At 49.0% G+C, this 15,382-nt stretch overlaps 1 protein-coding gene across 2 annotated transcripts in view; it reads left to right on the forward strand.

The window, feature by feature from the left end:
* LOC311445097 (uncharacterized protein) overlaps positions 1 to 15,382 on the forward strand; it is a 103,596-nt gene that overhangs the window by 13,159 nt on the left and 75,055 nt on the right. Inside the window, exons 3-4 of one of the 2 annotated variants that reach the window (XM_084536811.1) lie at positions 116 to 284; positions 393 to 2,883. The exons of the other annotated variant lie outside the window; for it this stretch is intronic. Of the exons in view, the coding sequence (XP_084392937.1) occupies positions 116 to 283 (168 nt within the window). The 3' untranslated portion in view covers position 284; positions 393 to 2,883. Of the gene's footprint in view, positions 1 to 115; positions 285 to 392; positions 2,884 to 15,382 lie in introns of those variants that run through there. 2 annotated transcript variants of the gene reach the window in all.

Genomic DNA, 15,382 nt, shown 5'->3' on the forward strand with positions numbered 1-15,382 from the left:
CTCTACAGTTGGATGCTGGGGTTCCTCTAAAGCATTCCCCAGACAATACAGCTCCACATTGCATTGTCTTGTGATGTCTGTAGACATGACTGAGTCTGTAATTCTACAAATCCAGTCATGCGCCTTCCCAGTCTGGCCTGTGGTGCTCGCTTCTCCTCCTCCAAGCGCCTTGCAAGAGCCTCTGAAGCTCCCTTATCGCCGAGTCCTCCTTTCGCCCATGCACGTCCTTGGCAGCCAAGGCAATGTCACGATGCAGAAAAGCACATCGTGCAAAACAGGATAAGGTATCAGCAAAACGGAGCGGCGGGCTGACATAGCGCTATGGTTGGGAGCAGCTAGTGGTGAATAAGCCCCGAGAAACGAGGCTTGCATTTTTTTTTTCCATGCTGCAGGTCTCAAGAAAGTCTGGTTCCGGGGCGATTGCTCCTTGTTTGCATGGCATGCCCTGGGGTCAGGCTGGGCACCTGGTCATCAGACCATAAAACAGCGAGATGTCCTCCCACAAAGACCTCCGTGAGTCAAGGAATGCGTCTGGCCCCAGGGACATGTCCCCATCCAATCTCATGTTGGATGCTGTCCAGGTTTTATGCGACTTAGATGGCTCACGGTGCATTTCACCTGCTATGGGGAGGGAACTGGCTGTCCACGAGATGCCCTCTGCGCCGTAACACCCGGACCAGCATCCTTAAAGAGGTGCACGGCCGTGTTGCATTTAATTGGGCTGCCAAGAAGAACGAGCTCCCTGACTCTCATCCCGCAGTATTGTTTCCTTTGGTACACTGTGACACCCTGCCCTTGCTGGAGAGCTTGAGAGCCTTCCAAAAGCTTCAGTTTCTGATTCAGAGCCTGTCCAGGCTTCCATCTCAAGCTTTTTTAGTTGGTAAATTAGAAAGTTTGAGCAAAAAGATTGAGCAAAAACTTCCTGGGGAAGTTGTTGTCCTCTCCAGTCCATGGATTTTAATGGGAATTGGGCATGCTGAATCTCTAGTTGGCTATGCAAATCTTCTGAATTGAATCACGCTTCCTCAAGCCCGAAAAAGGTCCTTTGTTTGTCTGGGTGCCTGGGATGGCCCTTAATGCTTGGGTTTATATCTCATGCCTATTTGTTCCAAGTATGATTGATCCGTTTATTTCAAGGCATTGTTTGCAGAGGACTCTGGTGACTTCAGGAGGATAATGCTCTGTGTCTGAGCGGCATTGTCTAAATTAAGTAATGAAGTTGTCTGGCTGTGGAAAGAGTCTGGTTTGTCTTCCTGGTGGGTGTAAACAGTTGGATTTACACAAGTTGATGGGCTGGTGGCCCAGGCCATGCTGCAGCTCCCAGGACGGACCCATTGGCTCCCAGTGCCTCCTACCAGCCTTTGGAAGGGATGTTAATGGATGACCCCACTGAGCTGCCACTTCTGGACCCAAATCCCAACGTCTGGCAGCCCTTGGTGGAACCATGCAGCCCCTTGGATTCCACATTTTTTCCAGCACTGTGTTTCGGGCATCACATAGCTGTCCAAAACAGCGTCCTACAGCTCTTGTGCTTGCTCAGTGTCTGGGCATCTCCAACGTTGCTCTTGTATCTCCTGGCTGGGTCTGGGTAACCTCTCCTACCAACGTGGCTGGATCTTTGTAGCTCTGGTGGTGCTCAGTGTCTTTTGTCTGGAGAAATACCTCAGCCATCGTGTGGTTTTCCTTGGGTCCCCTCCAGCAGGAAGGGTGGCTCCACACAGATGTCCCCTGGCTGCAGCGTGACAGCTTCTCAGGACCTGTCTGTCCACTAGATGTCAAACCTCTGCTGCAGAAAGGGTGGTCCAGATCGCAGGGGAGGTCATAACCACAGCCAGAGTGTCAGGAGCACAATGGGATTTGAGGTCTGACACGGGCGGATGGCCACTGATGACCTCGCTGCCCAACTGGACAACGTGTGGGATTTCAGTTGGCTTTCCCTGGGGACCTGCTTGCGATTGTATCTTGCCTGTACCCCAGTTTTTATGGGAAACACCTGCTTTAACATGAGCAGCTACTGATCATCGTGAGTGTGATTTGGAGCAGAAATGAAGTCTCCCCGAGCTGTTGCAAAGTGGATGGGGCAGGAGCACAGTCAGGACTGCTGCTCACAGGCAGGCTGCGTGTCTATGGTACCGTTGCTTGCTCTGGTGATGCTTAACAACTTGTGGCAGGAATTTGATGTTTCTTTTATCATGATGTTTTACTTTCCTTTGGTTTTTATTCTCTTTTTTCCTCTGCTTGTTTGTTTCTGCCCACAAGATGGGAGATAGATGAACTTCTGGGCTGGCCCGGTTGCCTGTCTGTGATGGAGCCGTCCCCGCAGACATGGTTGTAGTTTGGAGCATCACTTACGTTCCCCTGCATGTGTCTGACTCCTGAAGGTTTGGCTGGGCTCCACATTTGGGTGCCCTGATGGAAGGAAGGATGGCGACTTCTGCAGATTTCCAAATAGCCCAAAGTCTGCTGTGATCCCACCACACCAGGGGTCCTGATGCATCCAGCCCCTGGCACGTGCTACTCAACTTGTCTCAAAATTCCCATCAATCCATGTCTCCTTTTGTCTTAAGAAAAGTACATCTATACTAGTGTGTTCCTTAGTTAAAGCATGAAGAGAAGATTCCTGGTTGGGATTATTTTAAGTCTCTGAAATTATTCATGAGGCTGCTTTCCCTGATTTATGACAGTACCCAGCGCATCGCCATGTAAATGACTTTTAAATGGAATGTTTCAGCAGTTTTATAAGAATTCCTCATGTGAGGGAAAATAAACAGTTTGTCATTTACCAGACTGTATTTGATTATTAGATTTGTTACTATAAACATCAGGCTACGCTTCCTTAAGCTGAAGCTGCCGGAGATGTATGAGTTCAGAGAGCCGTAGTGTTAAATAAAAACTAACCTGACGTGAGAAATCAGCACAGGATTGATCAGACCCATTCCCCACTGGCCATATAGATGCTTCTTGGTCAGAAATGAATGTCTGATGTTAAGATTAAGGAGACTCCAATTTTTTTTTACATCTTGTTCAAAGAGCTCACAAGGTGAGGGGCATGGGCTAGGTGCCCTGGGGTCCTGGTAAGGCCTTGGTATTCCAGCTTTGTGCTCCGTATGGGTCTTGTGTGGTGTTTGAAGAAATTAATGTGAAGTGGCAAGCAGGGAAAGAAATGTACAGTGCTAGGGTAAAACCTCACAGCTCTGGTGAGGGGATGGGATGGGTAGAGCTTCATTGGTGTGCGCCAAGGCATTTTATATGCAGGCACTGGAACGTAAGGGCCTTCTTATGAGTGGAAAAATAACCATGCAAATGCATCAATTCCTTGTTACAGGGGTGTAAAATACCTGGGGAGCAGGTCTAAAGAGTAAAATGCTAACTCAGTAACTGTGTGGCAGGTTAGGAATTTCTTATTTGGCTCATCTTTTTCCCTCAAGTTTAATGCGTCCTGCGTGGAAAGGAGTTCTCTGTAATCCCAGTGACTTGGAGGAACATCTGGACTGGAAGAACTGCAGGGAGCATTTGGGAAGGGGCTGCAGCTGGGTGTTGGGCTGGCTGTGTGGTGAGGATGTGGTGCAACAAGGGACACCTGATGTCCTTGGGCCCTGACACCTGCAGTCGGTGATTTCCTGGTTCCAGCACCACATCTGCAAACCCCAGCCCCATGTGCAGGTGGCATTGGTACATCCCCAGGGTGCCTGGAAGGGAACAGAGCGGGTACCAGGACAGGCACAGAACCAGCGACCCATCTCCTGTCACAAGGCCCCAGGCGGCTCGTTGATCCCGTCCCCACTGCCCTGCACGCTCTCACCGGGAGCGAGCAACGTGAGCGAGTTACAGACAGAAACGGGCAGGGAGAAAAACCAACCATGAAATTGGTAATTTGAGGAGCTCCACGAGGGACGAAAGCGCTCGTTGTTAGACACCATGTAATTGCATCGCGGTGCCCGTGGTTACAGGAGCCAGCCAGCCCCGGTTTGCTCAGGAGGAGCCCTCCAGCCTTCTGCAAGCATCTGTGGGAGCAGGGCTGATGAGAAAAGTGTTTCCCCTCTCCCACTGCAGCAGGACTGGCCGTGATTCCCTGCATCCCAAATTCTTCCTTCCTTCCTTCCCGCTCCTCAGCAGAGCTTGGGTTGGCAAGGACGAGAGCCAGGGAGGGCAAGCGGGAGCTCGTGCTTTGTCTGTCACGGGAGTTTAACCAGAATTAGCGGCAGAGCCAAGTGTTGTGGGTTGGGCAATAAATTCTGCTGGGAATATGGTGTTTGTCTGGGTGAGCTGTCACAGGGACGGGCTTTGCACAGGGGGTGACGAGCTGCAGGGCAGCCTGGGGAGGAGGCATCATCCCAGGAGGAGCTGCCTCCCCAAACCATACCTGTGGCTGTGCTTCAAGACCATCCCAAAATACTCTGAGGTACCTGCAGCAATGGAAAGCAGGGGCTTGGTGCCACCGTGGGACCTCAGCTGGGGTTTTCTCCTTTGCTTCTGGTCGCTTTTCTCAGTGCCTGAGATGGGGAGCTGTCTCTCGCTGTCCCTGGGGCCCATGCCATCCCGTGCACACCCTGGGCTCTTGTGGAGTAGTAGGTCTCTGGCACCAAACTTCTTGGGGGTTATAAATCGTGTTTTTATATGCAGACTTGTTTTGCTGATTCTTTTTATTCCCCCGTGAAAGGCTAATGCTGCCCGTGTTGTAAAAATAAATCTCTGCCCTCTGCTTTCTGGACAGTGAAGGGCCGGTGTGTTAACAGGAGGGAGAAAGGGAGAGCTGGAGGGCCAGCTGCCAGCGGGATGCGCTTCTCCCCTGGCGCTCCGTGCGCCAAGATACCTTCAGCCGGCTCCATGAAGGCTTTTCTGTGGTGCCTGAGCTCCTCCGGGGCTTTTGTTGTCTCCAGCCCCATGAGTTGATCCTGATGGCGTGAGGAGAGGGATGTCTGCTGGCAGAGGGGGTCCTGGCGGTGTCCGGGTGTGCGTCTTCTCCCCTCAGGACCTATTTCATTGTTCTGCCTGCCTCAAAACATGGCCTTTATCTCCACTTTCTCCTTAAATGAGGCTTTTTGTGGACATCTTTTAGAGCATCTCTTGCTTTTTGTCAACAAAACAGATTTTTTTTCTACTTTTAACAAGGAAAACAGCATGTTGCTATGTATTTATCATTTCAGAAGTTATCCTTTCAGAAACTTTGGATGCCTAGGGCTGTGCTGAGACTAATTCCAGGTTATCCCAAGTGTTGTAACAGTTATAGTATAGTGTCCTCTTTAAGCTTAGCTCGTTTCAGTGTGCTTATGGCAGGAACCTGCACGTGGCTTCGAAGCGAGCAAGCTGCTGCAGCAGGCTGGGGTTTCCTCTCATTCCCTGCTGGCGTTTATTCACCTCCTGGGAGGCTGCAGCAGCCTGGGGCCGCTCCTCAGAAAGTGCTGCTGAAACTCCTGCATCCCCGTTTAACCCCGGGATTAACACTGGTGGGATGTGCTCAGGAGCAGTCCTCTGCTGGGGGAGCTGCTCTGCTGAAGGACTGTAGCAGGCTTGGGAGGGACCGTGAGGAAAATTCATGTATTGACACTAAAACCAAAAAACCACGTTGAAAAATGGAACCTATTTAATGCCTAATGACCACCTATTATTTCCCTTTCCCTTACTGTTTTAAAAACAAAGTGCAGAACTTGTAATACTCGGAGGATCACTTTCGGGTATGCAGCTGTGCTGTACATAATATGCAGCACACGTTCACGTTCAAAAACCCAATAAAACTGGTAATTAGCCCCTGAAACAAATTAGAGCAGAAGATACAATTTTATTTTACATAGTGCCTTTTCTGCAAACTGCGTCTCAAAACACGTTGGAGAGTTAAGTAATGCAGAGCTTAAATAATAAGAGCACTGGGAGAGCAAATTAATAGAAAAAGGATGGATATCTCTGCGAAGCAGGAGGATTAAGGTTGGAGGAGCGGAGTGGAGGCCGTTTGTGTGGGTGTCATGCAGAGTTTGGTGTTGCCCCTCGGTGTTTCGGATTCCCTGGGTGTTGAGGAGGGGATGTGGCCGCCTGTGTGGGGCAGGGAGGTTCTGGCAGCAGGCACAGTGCAGGCAGGGCGAGCAGAGCGGCGAGACGGATGAGGTATGTGCAGCAGGCTATAAAACTAAGGAGGGCAATTTTGAGCCAATTTGTTCATCTTTCCCTTTCATGGCTGAAGACGGAGTGGCTGTTGCACCGCGGCGCTTCCCTCCACTCCCTCTCTGCCTCATTGACTCAGCAGCTCGCTTTAAATCTCGGCTGAAAGCAGAAGTTTTTCTCCTTCCCTATAACTCTCACTCTTCCTCTCCGGGCTATTATTTTTAACACCAACTTTGTAGCTGTATTTAACGCTGGGCAGTGCTGTGGGGATGCAGCCAGGCTGCAGCACCGTGGGCAGGGAGCAGCAGGCATGACCAAGCCTTGTCACCTTCTCCATCCTTGGGGCTGGTAAATCCTCCAGCAGGCCTGAACGCTCTGGGGAAGCTTAGAGAGTGTGGGGGAAAAAGTGTGAAAGTGTGCACACTTTCCATAGGGCTAAGGGACCTAAGGCATTGTCTATGTGTTGCCTTGCTAGAACGGAGCTCGGGTATGGTCCAGGCTGCTTTTGCATCATCAAAAGAATGAGGAGAATTTTTTTTTTTTATTTCTTTTTAAGTTTCTAAACCAGAAATAAACACCCAGGCTGAGAGAAGCCTTGTGTCATGGGCAGAAGAGAGCTGCTGCATATCGCAACGCCTTCAGGATGCTCTCAGGACTATCCCCTTACTCTTTTGTCCCCATAGGAGCTCGTCTGTCCCTCTCCCCTGAGCCGTCCCCAAAAGCACCTTGAGTTTTCAAACCCGCAGCCTCAGCAGACATTCCTTCTTGCTCCCTGCGTCCTTTCCCCAGATGGGTTTGGTTTGTGGAGTGGGGCAGAGGGAACAACCCCACACCTGGGGACCTTGATATAGGGCTGGGTGTTCACAGGTCTCTGCGTGGCCCCTCAGAGCCACCAGGACATGGGGCTGAGCCAAGGGAGGGGGACCAGGAGTCAAAGCTAGAGGAGCTGGCGGTGGTTTGGGGTCACAAGGAGAGTCCTGTCTGGGCCCAAATGTGGAAGCTCGCATTTCCCTCTTTGGTGGAGGTGTCTGCAGCAGCAGCACGATGCACCATTGATTTTCCTTGGATGGTTACGAGGTGGCCGTCGGCCAGCCCGCGGGACCTGTGCTCAGGCTGCTCTGGTGCGGTCTGCTGCTCCGGTGCTTTGAGGGCAGCTGCTGCATCTGCAATTTCTCAGTTTGTGTTTTGTTTTTTTTTTTCAGCACGTCAATCTGAATGTTTGTTTGCTTTGTGAAAGCCGAGTTGTTGCGTTGAAGGGGAGTGCGGATGTAGTCGTGGTGTGAAGGATGAAAGCAGGTCAAGGCTGCGGGAAGCGCTCTCTGGGGCAAGTGAATTTGTATGGGGGAAAAGCATATCAAGCTTTTTTTGGGTTCAGAGTCATAGCTTGAGGAAAACGAGCAACTTTTGATACAAAAGCTGATGATTTTTGTACTGGCATGCAAATTACCCATGAAGATCCTGGGAAGGAGAATGCGTCTGCTCCTGACTGTTGCCTTTCGCAGCTTGCAGCGAGCAGGGCTCGTGTGTGGCTGCTCCCTTCCATGGGCCAAATTCAGCCCCTGGTAATCTGTGGTGACTCAGGTAGTAAAGTAGTAGCAGGAAGGAGAACCAGTATTTTTCACAAAGCCGCAGTTTTTAACGTGGAGTTTACACCTAACTCGGCATCAGAGGTGCGGTGCTGCTGCAGGGAGGACACGGTGGTGACCTTGCAGGAGGCTGGGTTTGTGCCAGTGTTGCAGACTTGATGGTTTTCTAAAGCTCTGTGTGAATGATGACCATTAACACCACAAGTTTTAATGTTAACCATGGTCAGGTGCCTGTTTCGGCCAGCCAGAGCTAGTTGTCTGGGGGTAATTGAACACCTGGATGACCACAGCAGTTGTCTTACAGAAATCCAGGGCTGCTGAAAATTGGGTACAGAGAGTCTTCATCTGGATACCTCAGGGTGTCAGACTGGGGAGTTTTAGGCTCCTGATGCCATTATTTCTGTTACTGAAGAAAGAGGATTTCAAGGTCCCCATAACCTGCTTCTGACTGCTCTCCAGTTTGGGTTTGCTTCCTCGCACAGCCAAGTGCTGAGCTCAGGTCTTGGCAAACATTTGTGGCTCTGCTTAAAGTTAGAGGGAAGTGGGAACATTTGGATTCTTCACATTTAAAGCAATCTGCAAGGTAATACATTTTGGTGGACTATCCTTCCCTGGAGCAGCTCACGGAGAAGGCACCGGCTTCCCCCCTCTCTGCTTACCTGCTGCTGTTTTGGGGGTCTGAAAAATTTCCCTTGTACAGATGGCTAACGAAGTCAGATGTGTGTGAGCTCAGATGGGACATGGTTTTCCCTATGTTTTTAGGCCATTTATAAACTGAAAGAGGCCTGTAGGCCTTCTGTAAGCTGAAAGATGAAACCATCTCCTGAAGCTATGCTGTCGAGATTCAGAGTGATTTTTTTGGGAACCTGGAGCAGTTTTCACAGTGCTTTTAACTCTTGCTTTAGTCTGATGGGATTTCTGCATCTTGTTATGCAGTGGATAAAATAGTAATAGTGTCCTTGAGGAAAGGAATCACTCTTTTATGCGACTTAAAATACCTACCTTTTTTTTTTCTCTAGAAGCCTGCTTATGTGAAATTGGGCCATGGTGATAGGTACTGGAATGATGGCCCTGGAAATGAAGTCTTTGTTTTATACGGAAAAGCACAGCTTGGGCAGAAATGGGGCAAGAAATGGAGCAAAGTGTCTGATCAGTTTGCTCCTACCCTTGAAGGAGCATCTGAAGAGGACGGGTCCTCCACAGCCTGGAGTCTCTGAGTTTGACAGCAAAGATAAATTATCAGAGCACGCTTGGGCTGAAGGAGGGTCTGATCCTGGGAGCAGTTAATGGCTGAAGTCCTTCATCGGGCCAACCCCTTGGTGCTGCCCGTCGTGGTGTCAGCACCTGCAGCTCTTCAGCATCAGCCGTGGCTACCCAATGGCTGCCCCACACAGTGTGAAAACCAACCTGGGGACAGAGCTGTTGCTACCAGCCGACCTTGACACAGTGACATTGCTTTGGAGATGGTTCTGTGTGCCTTCATCGAGGCACATGTGCTTGCAGGATGGCGGGGGGAAAGGGCTCTGTCAGAACAGGCGCTTCTGCAATGTGTCCTGGGTCACTCAACCCTCCTTCACCCCCTTAATGACCTTCCCAGGCTGCGTTACTTTGATAACTCGAATAACTTGGAGCTGAAAAGGCACTGAAATAGTCCAACCTGTCCATGCGGCCCGTCTTCAAAGTGACATCCTGCCCTCTGAGCTGCTGAGGATCATGTACATTAAACGGCTTCGTGGAAAGCTTTGCTCTTCAAGGCCATGGTAGCATTGCAGTACTGCAATTTTAAAGGCCTACATTAACCCAACAGCAGCATTTAATAGGACAAAACAAGTAGCATTTAAAATCCTTAGTCTAATCCTACCCAGGGTAAGTTGTTTTTAATTCTGCTTGTTAAGTCAATTAAGCAGCACTGTTAGGGTAATAATTTAGGCTAAAGCTGTAGACGTTTCTAAACACATCTTGTAATTCTACACCTCATTTTTTTTTCTGAAGGGCGCATTGTTGTAGGTGGCATTTATGGTATGCCTCGAGCACAGGCATGTCGGAGCTGGGAGAGGTGTGGTGACTTGATTGCCAGGAGTATTTCGCCTTTTTTGCCATCTTTTAAAGTGTGTTTCTGTCCTTGAGTCGTGAGGGGTCATTGCTGCCTGTTGCTGGAGGTGGAAGGAGAGAGGGGTGGTCATCTCCCTTGTCTCCAGGGCCAGTAGCAGTGGGGTGCTTTGTGTTTTTGTGATTTGGGCATCTGCAGAGCAGTAATGCATCATCCCAATCATTTGTCATCTTGACCGTCTTGAAGCCAGGAGCATCATTGAGCTCTAGTCCCCTGGGAGGATGTTACTGTCATTAAGCTTGGATTTCGTCAGAAAGCCACAAAGTTATGTTTTTTTCTTTTTTCCTATGGCAATGCTTTATGACAATGATGTTTCAAGAGTCTTTAGCCTTTCAACCTTCAGCTTCTCCAGCATGGTGGTTATCAAACACAGTCCCTTTCACGTCAGCAGCCCGAGTCCGTTCATAAGTTCAAGCAGCAGGGAGATGCTGAGTGAGTTCTGTAGGTGAGATGCTCCTGATGGGACATCTTTTAAGCTTCAGGTGGCTAGGAGGATGTACGTGTGTCCCCTCAAACCTGCATCTTCAGTGGCTGACTAAATATGTATGGATACACAGTGGATATTTTTTCTCAGATTTTAGAAGAATTTCACCCCAAAAAGATGTATGCACGTGAGCTTTATTAAGCTTTGCGTGCTTGATTCTGCCACATTGGCTGAAATCGAAGGAACTGAAGAACTGGCTTCAGTCAAGATGAGGCAGCTACCTCCCACCAGCGGTGGATTAGCCATATACAATGCTGTTAGGCAGAAACCAGCTCACGAGCATCCCTGCCCCTCGTGGTCCTGGATGCCCGCAGCCTGTGCCTCCTGCCGCGGTCCTGCCTCCGTGCCGCCCAGCCGGGCTGCCCGCAGCAGCGAGCCAAGCAACTCCCTCTTGAGTGCTATTAATATCCTTCTTCTACAAGTCTCACAGTCTTATTATGGTGAATAATGAAAGCATTTTCCCTGACCTTTGCCCCTTCTATCCAAATTGCATTCTAACAAGTATGTGTATTTTTGACCCGTCACATGATGGGAAAAAGACTCTGTCCTATTCCGACAGAATTAAAAGAAAGTCCGTTTTAAGAATGTATCCAGATGAAGGCTTTCCTGTTGGCAGCTTGTTAATTTGCTGACTGCTGTCTCTCTTTTCAGTCCCTGTGTTATGATGAACCTTAACAGCATCCCGAGCAGTTGCGTTAAAAAGAAGCACTGACGGAGCTTCTTGCCATTGTCATTTAATTGCTACATGGGAAAACAGTTAAGATGCCAGGTTTTATAATATCTGGGGCTTGCTTTAATAAAATAGAAATAACAATTTTAGACTTCCTAGCCTCTCTGGGAGAAGGGCTGTCTTTCTATTCTGTTTGTGCAGTGCCTGGTGTGACGGGATCCTGCTCTCTCTTGGGCTCGTGGGTACTTCTGCATTACGAATATTTTACTGTTCAGTGCATTTACTGACACTTGTTGCCATTTCAAGGACTTTAAGGTTTTAGAGGATTTTATTTAAAACTTAGCAATCTTCTGACAGTTAGATGTGTTAGATGTTCATCCAACGATACAACCTGGAGATTCCCCCAGGGGGTCCCTGTATCTAGAGGTGATGCTGCAGGTGGAAAATTTTGGAAGCGTTGTCCTAGCACTATCAAGCAGAGAGAAACAGCTGTGGACCTGAATATTTGTTGATTTTATCAGATTTCTGTCTCATATCAGCAGGCTAGTTTGGTGAGCACATTTTGCTATTTACGTAAACAAAACACTTTTTAAAATTTATGTACTATAAATAGAAGTCCCAAATGTGCTAATCCGTACTATCTGACAGTTTCTCTGGAGTGGGAGGTTCTCACCCAAAACGTCAGTGTTACTGTTTGACATTTAAATGAGAGATTAGGCTGGAACTATAGGAAATAAAGCCTCTCTTGAAAGTCTGACAGCAGTAGGCTGGGATGTAATATTTGCATGTGAAAGATATTTGGTTAATATTGCCTAAGACTTTTTATTGTCACTGCAGAGGATAAAAACCATAGAGATGGCTTGATTTGTTTGATATTCATGCAATCTCTTCTGATAAACTAATATCTCATTTACACAAAGCAAACAAATATGAAAAAGTAGAAGCTATATATTCTTTCCCCAGGCTTGTTCAGTTATTATGCTATTATTACAGTTAATTCAATATTATGTGGCTTTGAAAGGAGTAGCATTTGTTATAGAGGTGCTGCAAAACACTTAATACTACGAACGCTACCTAATTGTCCTGTGAGCAATCTCACTGAGATCCATAAATAAAAATAAAAGGAGCAGGGTTGATCTTAGTTCTGGTTTGACCTGTACTTCTTGGACAGTTTTTGAAATGCTAGAGCTCTCATTTGGAGAAGGCATGCAGAATAACAGCAAAGGAGAGCTAAGCAGATGCTTTTTGCATTTCTTTTTCAGCTGGGTTGTGTCCAGCACAAGCTCTGTGTGTGGAAGTCTGCCCGTGGTTTTTGGGAATCGATTGGGAACTGAAAGATGCACTAGGGTGTAGAAGGTGATAGCTTGGCCCACAAGTATTTGTACTTTAGGGACCAAAATTGCTGTTCCTGAAACTGTTGTTGCTCCATGCAAGGGAACAGCAGGTGTAAAGGAGGGAAACTTCAGCTCAACTGGGAAAAAAAAAATAAAAAATGAATGTTTATTAAAATTAAATGGGGATTCTTCTATGTTGTTCTACCCTCTAGCATGTATTCTGCTGGTACCTATGTAGCAGGTGCTCTTTTTGGTGTGGGTCTTTGCCTCTGCCCTCTTGCAGCTCCTGCTGGTGTTTGGTGAGGGGCAATGGGAGCGCCCCTCTACTCTGTGGTGCTTGGCTCATGCCCAGACCCAAACTGGTGCCCTGAACCCATTAAATGGCAGTGTTTGGGCTTGGGATGGGGCACGTCGACATGGGACACTGCCCTGCAGTGCCTCCTCGTTCCCCATCCCCTCTGAACGCATTTTGCAAAGCAAGGTGCAGAGCAGCAGGTGGTGTTTGCTTGTGCCCTGTTACAGGTGTCGCCTTGTTCGCAGGGAATTTGGGGTTACAGCAAGGAACGTGGAAGTTTCCTGGACTTAGTGCCTGTGTCTCCTTCCCTGGCATCTTTCGAGCAGCCTGGGCTCACCGTGTAATGCTGTGCAGTCTCCTGCAAGGGCTGCCCAAGCTGGGAGTTCCCCACCTGGGCAGTGTGGCTGCACTGAGCCGTTTTTTGGGAAAGTCAGGGGGGCAGCGCAGGGGTTGGGGTCTGGGTCCGGCTTCCCCCCTGTTTTCTGCCTCTTGCTTTTCTCCCTCGTGTCGTGATTCTCCCTCCCCAGCTGGGTTTTTAGGACAAGAAGAGAATTGCAGTCTCAAATCCGGGGCGAGCAAATTTAGGAAGCAGGACACGGGGCTCGGCTGTGGGAGAGGGCTGGGGGGGCTGAGGGGGATGTGGCAGCACCCGTCGGGGTGGGTGGGAGGGAGAAATGGACACTCGGCAGCCCCCGGGGCCACTCGCTGCTCTTTCTTCGTTTCACTGGGGAAATCTTTTAATTTTCCCCTCCCCAGCAGCTCTCAGACCACGGCATGTCCCTTAGCGTGCTGCTGCCCTGCAAAGGGGGGTTGGCCGCTTGCTTTCCCTTTATTTCATGGGTTATTGGGCAAATGCTGGGGGCGGGCGGGCAGCAGGGCTGTGCCACCTGTGTGTCCCCCCTGGCTCATCAGCCTCCCCATCACTCCCACGCACCAAAAGTTTAGGATTTTTTTTTTGGTATTTTTTTAAATTTTTTTTTGGTGGGGGAAGGGAGAATTATTAATGAGTTTGGAGCGGTTACCATGGGAACCTGTTGCTAATGAATCTCTGGGGTTTCCTTTCCACCTTGAGTTTCCTGGTAATAGCGTTCCCATGGCAACGAGTGTCACCGATACCCCGGCTGGCTCCCGGGCCACCGCCGCCAATGGGCAGAAAAAGGGCAGAAAAAGCTCCTGGCTATGCCGGCCGGGGGGCTCTGTGCCATTTGGGTAGGCTGGCAAACCTGCGGTCCTGTCCTGTAGGCTGCTGCCTGCCAAAATATCCCAGGGCAGAGGGATGGGACAACAGGAGATGGCAGGAGCTGAAGGAGTTGCACCGGGGAATTGGCTGCCTGCTGCCGGAGGTGATTTTTCCCCTAAAACAAGTTTTTATTTTTATTTTTTTTTCCCTGATGCTCAGCTCCCATCCACCTGTCCTAGATGCATAGAAGCTGCTCAGCTTTAGACCTTAACTTCTGTTTCTGACATGATGAAGTGCATCAGCTCAGGAGCTTTGACCCAAGCTTACTCCATGGATGTCAGCGTGCCTGCAGGCACGTGGCCCCACTGCCTGGTGTCACGGGATGGGGACAGTCCTTGTTCTCATGGTGTGTGCAGCCGTGCCCCCTTCCTTTATTTTTTTTTGGGATTTGGCTTTGAAGTGTTTCAATCTTGCATTGGTGGGAGCACCGATGCTGGGAGTTGGCTCCTCCATAAGGGACAAGAGGGGACAAGTGCAGGTGCCTTGGTGACAGCTCGCCCCAAGAGCTGGATCCTGGTGGGCTGTCAGGGTGCCAGGCTGGCACCAGGTCTCTTTGCGTGTCTGTGATTGCAGTTCTCTGCTAAAAACAAGTTTATTGGAGCACGATTGATTATCTGCCCCAGGCCTGGTGCTCAGGCAGCCCTGTCCCAGTGCAAACTGTGCGTATGCAAAAGGCAGTTTGAGGCAAGAACAAAACATTTATGTTCTTGTTTAGTACCACCTTTCTCATAAGGCAGGTAAATGAGGGGCATTTCATTAATGGGAAATTCGTTATGAGACCACAGCTGTAATGGTAGTCCTTAACAGAGGTTGTCCTCCGAGTCACATGTGTGGCATTGCTTGCAGTAGTCAGTCTGGCCAAAATTTTGCCTTTCATCTAAGTGGTGGTTTTCAGTAGGAGAATTAGTTGTTTGAGCAAAAATGGAGCAATTGAGAAGATCCGATAATGTACATCCCTCCTCCCCCCTCCAAAAAAAAAAAAAAGGTGGTTTTCTTTAAATGATGGCATGAATGCAACAGGACCAAAATCTCTTCTGTATCAGCAGTGTCTCACTGGCAAGCAGTAGAAAGGCATATAATAGATGATTAGTGTCTTAGGGGCCTGGCAGTTTATCTGCTCATGCCAGCTATCTTCCAGCCACTAGCCCTGGCTGTAAATTGTCAACGAAGCGGTGTGCGTAAGCACTTAAGTGCTTTTGCTATTCAAGGCAGAGCAGACACCGAAATCCATCAGAAGGTCTATTTTTCACCAGGCAGTATTGACTAATCTGTTAAAGCCAAGTCACCTCTCATCGCGGGCTTTGGGCATGATGATATTTTACCCTCTCGTGGCACCTCTCTCGCAGTGATATTTTTTGTTGGTAGCACTTTGTAGGTGTGAATAAATCAAACCGCTGTGATCGAGGTGGAAGTAGTGAGGTATGAGAGGGCCGGAGTCCTATGAGGGAGAGAAGTAGCACTGAGAAGTCCCAAACCCTTCTTCCATGATCACAATTCAGCTCTGTAATAAAATCAGGATACCAGAGGGCATTTCTCCCAGGATCGCTGTCACCGGGATGAAAGCTAT

This window comes from Aythya ferina (genome assembly GCF_964211825.1).
Source record: "Aythya ferina genome assembly, chromosome: 15".
Lineage (NCBI taxonomy): Eukaryota > Metazoa > Chordata > Aves > Anseriformes > Anatidae > Aythya > Aythya ferina.